Here is a 13715-nt window from a genome sequence, read left to right as displayed (position 1 = left end):
CCCTATACAGTACAAATAAGTAATTACAGGAGATGGAACTATGGGAGCTGAAATTAATCAAAGGGTGGGTGAGGGGGGTGAAAGTCCTGGGCACATTGAAAAGTGTGTGGAAAGAGAGGTCAGTGTCTATAAGAACAAAAACGGGTATATCTGATGGTATAGTATTTTCAATGGTGCAGTATAGAAGCAAGGTATGGATACTGAAGGAAAAGTATGGAACAGCATGGATGTGTTGGAAATGTAATACTTGATGACAACTTTTGGTTGAGGAAAGCTGATGAAGTAATATACGACATGCTGAGACAAGGGCGTTAGTAAGGGGAGTATGACCAAGAGAACTGAATAGGGTGTGCTGAATTGATTTGAACAGAGATAATGAATGGGGAGAGGCTGGCTAAGAGAGCATACGATACATGTCAGAAGTGGAGAGATCAAGGAGGATGAGGGAGACAGTAGGTGAGATGGAAAGACGAAGTGAAAGTTGTTTTATCATGACCTGAACATGCAGGAGGGTGTGAAGCATGCATGGGGTACAGTAAATTGGAGCAATGTGGTATACAGGGAGCAATGTGCTGTCAATGGGCTGAATTATGGTGTATGAAGTTGTCATGGAAAACCAGAGAAAGGTCTATGTGGCCTGGCTGTGCACAGAGGGCTCTGATTTTGGTACCATAAATATGACAGCTACATGGAAATGTGATCAAATAAGGCAATTCTCTGTTTGTTCTTGGTGCTACCTTGCTAATGCAGGAAACTGTAAACAAGTACAAAAAAAATATACAAGAAACATCCTATACTGTACAAAGTTTAGTATCATTTTGGTAGCCCTTATGCAAGAAAATGCCTTAAAGGAGGAAAGTATAAATAAGGACACCCAAAAATATATTCATACAATGAAAAAATCATTCTTCCTGGGGTAGCGGAGAAAGAATTCTACCTGAGTATTCCTCAGTATTCCCTGTGTCATAGAACGTGATTTAAGGAAGCAGGGGGATGGAAACCCACCCTGTCTTTTATTTCAATTTCTAAAAGACAAAACAGGAGTCAGGCAGGGCATGCTAATGCCATTTGAAGGCTCAGACTGGGGTGTCTATGTGTGTGTTAATGTAACCAAGATGAGAAGAGAGGTGAGATAGGTAGTATGTTTGAAGAAAGAAACTTGGATGTGCTTGCTCTGAGTGAAACAAAGCTCTCAGGTAATGGGGAAGAATGGTTTGAAAATGTCTGAGGAGTAAAGTCAGAGGCTGGTGAGAGGACAAAAGCTAAGGAATGACCAGCACTACTGAAGCAGGAGTTGTGGGAGTAAGTGGAAGTGAAAGAAGTTGAATTCTAGGCTGATGTGGGTAAAAATCAAAGTGAATGAGGAGAGATGGGTGATTATGAATGTTTATGCACTTGGCCATGAAAGGAAAGATCAGGAGGAAAGTGTTTTGGGAGCAACTGAGTGATAGCATCAGCAGTTTTGATGCAAGACCTAGCAATAGTGATGGATGAGTTGAATGCAAAGGTGAGTGATGTGGCAGTTGAGGGTATATTTGGGGAATGGGGTATTCATTAATATGAATGGAAGTGGTGAACAGGACATATGGAGGTAGAATTCTTTCTCCCCTACCCCAAGGGATATGATGTGGCTGGGGGAAATCACAGAATGGTCAGTGGGGCCCGGTTGCAAACTAGGCTGTGGGTTCAGCACACCACACATGACAGCTAGAAAATGGATGAATGAAAGAAGCCATTCTTTTCTTCTGTTCCTACCTTACTAACATAGGAAACAACAAGCATGGAAAATGTACAATTATTACAATAAATTCTTATTAAATGCTTTATACAGTACATGTAGAAATGGTGAAACAAAGACACTTGTGAAAACAAGACACTGAGTTCATTCACAAACAAACAAGATACACAAGATTAGTGAGACGTGATGGAGCATGATGACTTCTTGAGAACTTATCACTTCTGCCAACAGAGCGCATGATGTGCCATCTGAGGCATCAGGATTCTGAGCCCAGGTAGTGTCCATAGTCTGCACAACCACTGTAGAACAGGCCAGCACCTGTTGCATTGTCTTGAAACTGCTGTTTCTGTTAAAGGAGCTGCTGTTGTAACTCTCAGTGTTTGTCAGCAACCTGCTGAGTGGCAAGTTGCTGCTGCTGAAGATGTTGAGCGGCAAGCTCCAATGCTGATGTGCCCATGGTACCTGCCTCCCCCATCTCCTCTAAACTCGCCCAATGACTACTTTCCCCTTGCTGTGTGGATTGCCTGGCATGGCAACAATGGTTGTGGGGATAACGATTCACCAGGATCAGGGAAAAACATTAATAAACAGGGTTCTGAGGTGGGCAGGGACATAAGTGTTAAGATGGGGCTGTGAAAATCACAAAGAGACACCTGGGTAGAGGTCACACCATATTACAGATGGTCACAGATATTCAGGGAAGGCAGATAGCACAGGCAATATAGGTCAGCAGCATGCGGACATGCACACCACACGCAGTTATGGCATCCTATGGTGGCTAGCAATATCATGTGTTGCTGTATCAGTCTTTTTGCACCACTCCTTGATCCTACTCACTGCACCATGTAGGAATGGTGAAACAAATATGCTGGTGAAGTCATGACACTGAGTTTATCCACAAATAAACAAGATAAACAAGTAAGATTAGTGAAACATGAGGGCTCCTGCTGACACCCTGAGAACTTCTTGCTTCTGCCAACAGAGCACATAACACATTCAAAACAAAAGAAAGACAAGCATAATACATTACATATTAACATTACATGCAGGGAGACATAGTGTACATAAGGATACATAAGCTTCCTCTAACACATATTAACACATTAAAAACAAACAACATTTAAAACCTGAATTACATGAAAAACTGTGAATTAGGGTTAAAACATGTTCCAACTATAATTTGAGGACAATATTTCTTAATTCTACTAAATTCCAAAATCTACACACTGCTTGGTACCAAGGACAACGTATTACTGATATTCCTTCATCAGATAATATTTTTTTTTTTTTTTTTTTTCATACTATTCGTCATTTCCCGCGATAGCGAGGTAGCGTTAAGAACAGAGGACTGGGCCTTTGAGGGAATATCCTCACCTGGCCCTCTTCTCTGTTCCTTCTTTTGGAAAAAAAAAAATATGTCAATCCTTAATCATACTAGCCTCTGAGATGATGGCCACTTTTCAAAAGTTTTTGAGATTTAATGTAACTGGATGTCTGCCTGTCTGACTGACAAATACAAGGCCTACAGTCCCATAAATTACATGTGTGATAATGGAAAAAATAGTCTACATCCTTAAACTCATTAACATATTTTCTGAATAAAAACCTAGTCTGTGAGAGTAATTTTGCTTACTGGAATCATACAATCCTTAGTAGTCAAATCTGCATTCAATACCCATTAACTGAGGGGAAACAATATGAAATACACATCACAGAAATGAAATTTTGGATGATTACAGACACTCAATGTCTTGAGATGAGTTTAGATTTAAAACCACTTGTAAAGACAGGATCCTGACTAAAAGGGAAAATCTGAATATTTTGCTTTAACTCAATACAAAGGATTTTCATACATATTTTCCATTCTCTTTTCACCATTTCTTTCTAGTCTTTACACATCTTTGATTCAGTGTTATTGTTTAAGCTACCAAAATTGAAAAGGATCCTAAAAATCAAGAAGCATAAACTATAAACAATTTTCTGAAAGTCTTAACCTATTTTCTTTATGATTTTGAAACAGCTTTAGTTATACACCTCCAGTGAAAGAATGTACTTTATGATCTTTTTACTATTTTGAAACAGCTTTAATTATACACCTCCAGCAAAAGAATTTACCTGATGATTTTTTAACCAATCAGTTGAAGTCATGCGGAAATGGGTTGGTACACAGTGAGGCACAGGTAGTGACCTATCTCGAGATGTGGAGTCATCAGGGTGCATTTGGGAACCATGAGCATCACTAGATGTATTTACCTCAACATCAGGTGACATGTTTTCATACTGAGGGGTTTTACTTTCTTTGACCAATGCATGGAACACACCAGCAAATGCAGCACCAATCAAAAGCACGATTAAAACGATATACTGCAAAGAAATTACTTAATTAGCTTTCAGCGTTATAAAGGTCTGACACACATACATAGGCACTTTTGTAACATAATCTACATATGTAGCACACAAATTTCATACATACATAATTTGAGTAAAATCACTAAGACACAAATAGACAAAAAAACAAGTAAATTTTAAAAAATATCCAATGTGACTTTAACAATTTCTGCAAATTCATTATCTACTCAATCCTAGAGCATAGTCATGATGTAAAACAGAAGACCTAGTCTTTATTTAGAAATTAAAGAAACGTTTTGTCTGGACAAATCTTAAAATAATATAAATCACATGGAGCAGAAAAAGTGTTTGTGCTAAATTACAAGGCCTTCAAGGGTTGTAGTGTTCTTCATAAAAAAGCACATGTAATGATGCTTCCATCTTCTACATCCCTCAAAAACTGACTTTAGTGAGGAGACATAGTTATTTACTATTCTTTCTTTCATACTATTCGCCATTTCCCGCATCAGCGAGGTAGCGTTAAGAACAGAGGACTGGGCCTTTGAGGAAATATCCTCACCTGGCCTCTTTCTCTGTTCCTTCTTTTGGGAAAAAAAATACGAGATGGGAGGATTTCCAGCCCCCGTTCCCTCCCCTTTTAGTCGCCTTCTACGACACACAGGGAATACGTGGGAAGTATTCTTTCTCCCCTATCCCCAGGGATAGCTATTTACAATTATTATCATATACTCCCAAGACCCCTTCTCCATGAGATCCTGCATCTACAAGGATACACTGTAATCAGTAGTATGTAAAGGAAAGACTCCTTTGGAGTGATAAGTTCTGCTAACGATACAACCTTAACAAAGGTAATATCCCGGCCCGCTGCTAAAGGGAAAAAAAGATCTTGCACATTAGCTCTCTCAGCTCATCTCATAGGTTTCAGATCAGTGAATAAGTCAGTCTGCAGGTAAAAGACAGGACACACAAGAAACTATACTGGGATACCTAACACATCTAGTTAATATCTATACAATCAACAATCAAGCCCATAACAGAATTAAAGTATTGCTATAAAATTCCTGTCCTGATATGATCATTTCCCTCAATGTGCTCATGAGGATCAACTTAAAAATCAGAAATAAAAAAATATCAGATCCTAAAATCAGTCAAGCAATCATATTTGGTATACATACAAACCAACCAATATTGACTGCAGATTTACTGAGGTCTTCAAGGAACACTGCATATCATGCAGACATTTCATGCAGAAAGAAGAAAATGAGACATCTGGGGCAAGAACATAGTTCTCTGAAGAGTTCTGTAGAAGATGAACATAATCCAGTTGACTCCAAAGAAATTTCTTATTGAATGATCAACTGTTAGGTAGCAGTTGGTAGGCAATCACTGACGAGGGTGTTATATTACCAGAACTATCCATGGGTACTAGGAGGGTTATTGAGCCAACACTTCAGTGGTTGTCAAGTTGCACTCCTCTGACCCAAGTAGCCATCTATTCTTTCTGCCTTACCCACACGTGGACTGCTGGCATTCTCTCCACAAACATACAATCAATCCTTGTCACATAAAACACTTGACAATGCTTAATCAAAAAAACTCATTCTTCCTAACTCTAGATTTTTCCTGTGGTGAGTGCTATGTGCTAGCCCTGCCTTTTGGTAAATTGGTAGGAGGAAATGATAGTAGTAGTATGCTGGAAAATTAGATGGTAGCATTAGACAGAAGCAGTAGGTAGTAATATTAGGCAGGAGCAATAAGTAAAAGGTTGGAATATTTTATTTTTTTTATTTTTTTTATTTTTTTTTTTTTTTGCTTTGTCGCTGTCTCCCGCATTTTTTAACTTTCTAAAATGGGGTTGGAATATTACGTTGACTAATTAGGTAGTTGCAGTTGGTAAGAACATTAGGTAAGAGCCTCTGAAAACACTATGCTAGAGTTGCCCTCTACCACTGGCCTGTTAAGGGTGAGGCACTAGAGGCTACAAAGTGGCACTGGAGTTCACGTTATGCAGACTTTTGCCATGGGCACAACCTTACGGTAGTTCCTGATGGGAACAGGAATCAGATATAGATAGATATATGGATAGATAGATAGGTAGATAGACAGACAGATAGATGGAATGACCAACTGAATTATTCTTACATAATAACAAATTAATGATTCATAAAAGGCAAATGCAAGAGTCCTGGAAAGAGGGGCAAGTATGAAGTCTGTTGGGGATGAGAGAGCTTGGGAAGTGAGTCAATTGTTGTTCGCTGATGATACAGCGCTGGTGGCTGATTCATGTGAGAAACTGCAGAAGCTGGTGACTGAGTTTGGTAAAGTGTGTAGAAGAAGAAAGTTGAGAGTAAATGTGAATAAGAGCAAGGTTATTAGGTACAGTAGGGGTGAGGGTCAAGTCAATTGGGAGGTGAGTTTGAATGGAGAAAAACTGGAGGAAGTGAAGTGTTTTAGATATCTGGGAGTGGATCTGTCAGCGGATGGAACCATGGAAGCGGAAGTGGATCATAGGGTGGGGGAGGGGGCGAAAATTTTGGGAGCCTTGAAAAATGTGTGGAAGTCGAGAACATTATCTCGGAAAGCAAAAATGGGTATGTTTGAGGGAATAGTGGTTCCAACAATGCTGTATGGTTGCGAGGCGTGGGCTATGGATAGAGATGTGCGCAGGAGGATGGATGTGCTGGAAATGAGATGTTTGAGGACAATGTGTGGTGTGAGGTGGTTTGATCGAATAAGTAACGTAAGGGTAAGAGAGATGTGTGGAAATAAAAAGAGCGTGGTCGAGAGAGCAGAAGAGGGTGTTTTGAAATGGTTTGGGCACATGGAGAGAATGAGTGAGGAGAGATTGACCAAGAGGATATATGTGTCGGAGGTGGAGGGAACGAGGAGAAGAGGGAGACCAAATTGGAGGTGGAAAGATGGAGTGAAAAAGATTTTGTGTGATCGGGGCCTGAACATGCAGGAGGGTGAAAGGAGGGCAAGAAATAGAGTGAATTGGAGTCATGTGGTATACAGGGGTTGACGTGCTGTCAGTGGATTGAAGCAAGGCATGTGAAGCGTCTGGGGTAAACCATGGAAAGCTGTGTAGGTATGTATATTTGCGTGTCTGGACGTGTGTATGTACATGTGTATGGGGGGGGGGTTGGGCCATTTCTTTCGTCTGTTTTCCTTGCGCTACCTCGCAAACGCGGGAGACAGCGACAAAGTATAAAAAAAAAAAAAAAAAAAAAAAAAAAGGCAAAGGCAAACTGTTTCCTTTAAATGATTATTCCTCCTCAATTTTTTAATGTCTCTTCTCATCCTTTCATACTTGTTCGCCATTTCCCACATTTATGAGGTAATGTCAAGGACAGATGAAGAAAGGATTCTTCATTTACATCCATTCTCTGTTATGTGTAATACATTACAACCACAGCCTCCTATCCACAACCAGGCCCCACATGGTTTCCCCCAGTTGCTTCACATGCCCTAGTTCAGTTTAATAACAGTACATCGCTGCCCCCTGTATATCACATCAATCTAAATGACTCTATTTCAAGCATACCTTTCACCCTCATGCATGTGCAGGCCCTGAGTACTTAAAACCTTATTCACTCCAACCTTCCATCTCCTCTACCTTTTTGTGCATGCTACTTCAAACACAAGTATACTCTTTGCCAAACTCTTCTTACTCATTCTCCATATGTCAACACCATTTCTGCTTATCTTCTTCATCTTTCTCAACCACAGTCTTCTTATCACCACATCTCTCTCTTACCTTACTATTTCTCACTTGATCAACCCTCAACACATATAATATTGTCTTCAAACATTTCATTTCCTGTACATTCATTTTCATCCATACATTCTCATCTATAAACCATGCCTCACATCCATACACACCATTGGGAGTAATATATCTTCAAACAACCCATATTTGCCCTCCCAGATTTTCTTTTTTTTTTTTTTTTTTTTGGCTTTGTTGGTCTCCCATGTTTGCGAGGTAGCGCAAGGAAACAGATGAAAGAAATGGCCCAACCCACCCCTATACACATGTATATACATACGTCCACACACGCAAATATACATACCTACACAGCCCTCCATGGTTTACCCCAGACGCTTCACATGCCCTGATTCAATCCACTGACAGCACGTCAACCCCGGTATACCACATCGATCCAATTCACCCTATTTCTTGCCCTCCTTTCACCCTCCTGCATGTTCAGGCCCCGATCACACAAAATCTTTTTCACTCCATATTTCCACCTCCAATTTGGTCTCCCACTTCTCCTCGTTCCCTCCACCTCCGACACATATATCCTCTTGGTCAATCTTTCCTCACTCATTCTCTCCATGTGCCCAAACCATTTCAAAACACCCTCTTCTGCTCTCTCAACCACGCTCTTTTTATTTACACACATCTCTCTTACCCTTACGTTACTTATTCGATCAAACCACCTCACACCACACATTGTCCTCAAACATCTCATTTCCAGCACATCCACCCTCCTGCGCACAACTCTATCCATAGCCCACGCCTCGCAACCATACAGCATTGTTGGAACCACTATTCCTTCAAACATACCCATTTTTGCTTTCCGAGATAATGTTCTCGACTTCCAAACATTCTTCAAGGCTCCCAGGATTTTTGCCCCCTCCCCCACCCTATGATCCACTTCCGCTTCCATGGTTCCATCCGCTGCCAGATCCACTCCCAGATATCTAAAACACTTTACTTCCCCCAGTTTTTCTCCATTCAAACTTACCTCCCAATTGACTTGACCCTCAACCCTACTGTACCTAATAACCTTGCTCTTATTCACATTTACTCTTAACTTTCTTCTTTCACACACTTTACCAAACTCAGTCACCAGCTTCTGCAGTTTCTCACATGAATCAGCCACCAGCGTTGTATCATCAGCGAACAACAACTGACTAACTTCCCAAGCTCTCTCATCCCCAACAGACTTCATACTTGCCCCTCTTTCCAAAACTCTTGCATTCACCTCCCTAACAACCCCATCCATAAACCATTTTTCAAATGCGCACATCTGATGATAGGGTGGTAGATGAAAGGTCTTTAACCCATTAAAATTGGATGATACTTTCTTATACATCCATGCAAGGCAGCATATTTTAGGAATAATAAAGTACCAAGGAACAAACCAATACAACATAAATAGATAAATTTGGATGAAAAATGAAGGTAAGAGGTGTTACTTATGTGATACTACATCATAGCTGGCTGTGGGAGGAGGGTAGGAGTAGTGTGGGAGGATCCCGGGGTGGGCAGCTTATCAGGCGCACCTGGGATGAGGCTAGGGGACTCTGTGATCACTTCTGTTTTACACTAAATTTATCATTTATGCAATTATTTACGACTGCTATGTACATCTATTTACATGTTGGAGATGCCACATCACCCTCAATTTCACCATACAATTACAACACAAAAGGACCTAAATTTACGTAACGTTGCCCACCTACTACTGTACGAACGTTAGATAAAAGCTAATACTGGCACTGACTGCACATAGGCAAGCGAGGGTAGCTGTTTACAGGAAAGGGTAAACAGAGGTCATGACAGTAGAAGACAATGACATCACATCGCCAAAATTCAAAACAATTACAATGCAAAATAGCCAAAGATTACACAGCGGTGCCTGGCTTCCACCATACAAACATTATGTAATGCCACACACCATTAATGGGTTAAGTCAGGAAACTATGCAAAGAGAGGTCATGGCAAGTGGTTTGGTGAAAAGGGAAAATTGGTACAAGACTTTTGTAGGCTGAAATGTGACAAGGTGTCTTGGGCGGAAGGTATTCCAGCTCACTTTCTTAAGAAAGGGGATAACTATGTTGGTTGTGACAATTTTCAATGTATGCATGTATAGATTACAAGGAAGTGCCTGAGGATTGGCAGAATGCATTTAGAGTGACACTGTGTAAGGGTATGGGTAACAAAGCCAAGAGTTCAAATTACAGAGGTATAAGTTTTATGAGCATACTTGGTAAGCTATATGGAAGAATGGTGAGTGAGAGTGTTGGCACACACAAGGTTTCAAGCCAGGGAGGAAGTGTGGTTTCAAGGAGGAACAGCATAGTTTCAGGAGTGGCAAAGGTTGTGTGGATTAGGTTTTTGCTTTGAAAAATATGTGCGAGAAATAATCAGAGAAACAGGAGAATTTGTACATGGCATTTATGGATCTAAAGAAAGCATATGACAAGACTGATGGCAATGATCTGTGGAAGATGTTATGAATGTATAGTAAGGGAAGAAAGCTATTAGAAAAGGAAAAGAGTTATGCTAAAGAGAATAAGGCATAAGCATTAGCAAGTAGAGAGGAGGGTGAATTGTTCCAGGTGAAGGTGGTCCCCAGCAATGGTGTGTGATGAAACCATGGCTGCTTAATTTCTTTTATAGATGGGTGTGAGGAAGGTAAATGCCTGGGTCTTAAGAGAAAAGAGCAGGTGTGCAGTCTGTGTGTGTGTGTGTGTGTGTGTGTGTGTGTGTGTGTGTGTGTGTGTGTGTGTGTGTGTGTGTGTGTGTGTGTGGGAGAGAGATCTGGGAGTGAAATGAGTCAGTCTTTGTTAGCTGATGACACAAAAATTGGTGTCTCAGTTTGGGCGAGTGAATGAAAGGAGAAAGTTGAGAGTAAATGTATATAAAAGCAAGGTTATTATGTTTAGCACAGCAGAGAGAAAATGAAATGTCTTAGATAACTGAGAGGACAAGGCAGTGGAGGTAAGACAGAGGGCGAGTGAGGGAGAGCAAAGGTTTTGGGAGCACTGAGGAATGTGTGGATAGGGAGGTCACTACCTGAGAGGGTAAAAACGGGTATGTTTGAATGGACTGTAGTCCCAACAATGTTATATGGATGCGAGTTATGGGCTATAAAAGAGAATGAACAGAGGAGGGTGGATGAGTTGGAAATTATATGTTTGAGGACAAAATTTGGTCCAAAATGGGTCAATCATGTAAATAATAATAATATGGTATAAGAGAGGTGTGGAAATAAGATGAGTATGGCTGAAAGGGCTGAAGAGGGTATGCTGAAATGTTTTGGACATATGAAGAACTACAGAGAGGAAACATCGATAGATATGATACATTTGTCGAAAGTAGAGGGGACAAAGAGATAGCAGAGACCAAACCAGATATGGAAGGATCGAGTGAAACAGATTCTGAGTACTCTGGGTCTGAACATGCAGAAGGCAAGCATAGGATAGAGTGAATCAGAACTACAGGTACACCACTGATTTTCTGGCACTCTTAGTTTCAAAGCCTTGTTAGATTAACTATTTTGCAGGACCAACCGTGGTCACGTAATCATAAGTCATCAACACACCTCTAACCCACTAATTATACATCTCCCATGTGTCTAAAGTATACCATGGACTGCTAGAAATCTAAATCAAACAAATATTAAATGTCTGAGCACCCTAAGATGGTAAGTCTGCCCTTAGTATATTTGAATCCAGTGGCATATCTAGGGTATGGCAGGTAGGGCAGGTGCCCTAGGCGCCACCTGAAGGAGGGCGCCAGTGGCGTAATACTGTCCTGGATCTAGACAATGATTTGAATCTTAAAGATTTAGATTTCTTGACCATGAAAACATATCTTTGGCAATTGGAATCACATTGATATCATTATTAGTTAAATAGTTATTCACAAAAATTGATATTTCCATAATGGTGCCCTGGATTCAGACAATGATTCAGATCATTCCCAAAATCTAATCAATTGGTCCTTGTGTCATTTCTGACTTTCCCTGAAATTTTCATCAATATTTTTTCATAACTTTTGTTGAAAGTTGCTCACAGACAAACAAACAACTGCCGGTAAAAGCATAATCTCTTTGGCGGAGGTATTCAAAATAAAAAATATTGGTGTCATATGTTTGGACAGGGGTGCAATGTCAGTGCTTGTCATAGGTGCTATTTCTCCTAGATACACTCCTGTCTGAATCTTGTTGGGTATTCTTCATCTTCTGTTGTTAGTGTTTTCCTAGGAGTGTATTGCCAGAATAATGCAGTTTCATATGCATTATCCACCTGTTCAGGATGGAGGTGCTCATCAGCTACAAGTTTCGCAAATTCGTCCACATACTCGGCAGCTCCTTCATGGTTTGCAGATCGTTTTTTCCTGCACACTTTATTCGTGGAAATTCCATGACGCTTCTTGAATCTTTGAAGCCATCCTTCACTAAAGTCATGGTCATGTTGTAATTTAAATTCTTTATGGAACAACATGGCATGGTCCATTATCATGCTACCTAACAAGTCCACTCCATCACTTCGACACTGTCGAAACCATTCCATCATCACACGATCGTGCTCAGTACTCTTACCATCTTTCATAGCTTTTCTAATCGTCATTTGCTTCTTGGAATCGCTGTATGCATAGAATTTCAAAATTTTCTTCCTTTGCTTCTTTATCTCATAAACAGTTGGTGAACCTATACTGCACATGTCGCACAGCTTACGCACTGAAACACCACAGTCCATTTTTTCAACAGTTCTACTTTATCTTGGATCGATAGTGGTGTAAAGAATGTAAATAGGCACGCCCTACACACAACACCATCTGTGGCGGCCCAGTAAACTAGTCTGGTGGCTGCGGTAATTTCAAGTTCCCTCACGTAATTCTGTCTGGGATAAAGGAGGTGCCAAACCATCAGTTGCCAGAAAATCGGTGGTGTACCTGTATTTGGTATACATGACTCAACATGCTGTCAATGAATTTAATTAGGACACATGAAGCAGCTAGGGAAACCAAGAAAAGGTCTGTGGGGCCCAGTTGTGGATGGGGGGACTGGTTTCAGTGCATTACACATGACAGCTACAGACATGGGAAATGGCGAACAAGTATGAATAAAAAGGTAAAATTCAATCCTGCTGTGTTGTATGATTCCTGTTAATCAAAATGAAACAATAAAAAAGAAAATCAAAAATACAAGATATGTGGACTAAAGCATATGAACTATCATGAAAAAAGGAAAGAGCTTGAGCCCTATAGTCTAAATAGAACATAAACAAAGATATACAAATATATGTCCTGGCAACAAAAAGGAGGTATAAGAAATAACATCATTGACCTGTACGCAACTCTACAAGGTAGTCACAGAATCATCAAATCACTGGCAGTACCTGGAGATATATCAAAATGGCACCAAACAAAGATATATAAATAACCAAAGAGGAAGCTAGAATGCTTATTTAATACAATATCTTGAGTGGGAGAAGTATAAAAGAAAGAGACAGGAGGTCAAGAGAAAGGTGCAAGAGGTGAAAAAAAGGGCAAATGAGAGTTGGGGTGAGAGACTATCAGTAAATTTTAGGGAGAATAAAAAGATGTTCTGGAAGGAGGTAAATAGGGTGCGTAAGACAAGGGAGCAAATGGGAACTTCAGTGAAGGGCGCAAATGGGGAGGTGATAACAAGTAGTGGTGATGTGAGAAGGAGATGGAATGAGTATTTTGAAGGTTTGTTGAATGTGTCTGATGACAGAGTGGCAGATATAGGGTGTTTGGGTCGAGGTGGTGTGCAAAGTGAGAGGGTTAGGGAAAATGATTTGGTAAACAGAGAAGAGGTAGTAAAAGCTTTGCGGAAGATGAAAGCCGGCAAGGCAGCAGGTTTGGATG

General features: G+C 40.4%; 1 protein-coding gene across 10 annotated transcripts in view; it reads right to left on the bottom strand.

Moving 5' to 3' along the window:
- The window catches only part of LOC139762740 (major facilitator superfamily domain-containing protein 12-like), a 201602-nt gene that overhangs the window by 120625 nt on the left and 67262 nt on the right, over positions 1–13715 (bottom strand). For 9 of the 10 annotated variants that reach the window (XM_071687824.1, XM_071687816.1, XM_071687821.1 and 6 more), the window contains one exon: positions 3854–4102. The exons of the other annotated variant lie outside the window; for it this stretch is intronic. In XM_071687824.1, the coding sequence (XP_071543925.1) occupies positions 3854–4102 (249 nt within the window). The remainder of the gene's footprint in view (positions 1–3853; positions 4103–13715) is intronic. 10 annotated transcript variants of the gene reach the window in all.

Source organism: Panulirus ornatus, chromosome 44, assembly GCF_036320965.1.
Source record: "Panulirus ornatus isolate Po-2019 chromosome 44, ASM3632096v1, whole genome shotgun sequence".
In the NCBI taxonomy this organism is placed as follows: Eukaryota; Metazoa; Arthropoda; class Malacostraca; order Decapoda; family Palinuridae; genus Panulirus; species Panulirus ornatus.
The sequence above is the reverse complement of the archived record's forward strand: the minus strand, read 5'-3'. Positions and strand labels throughout refer to the sequence as shown.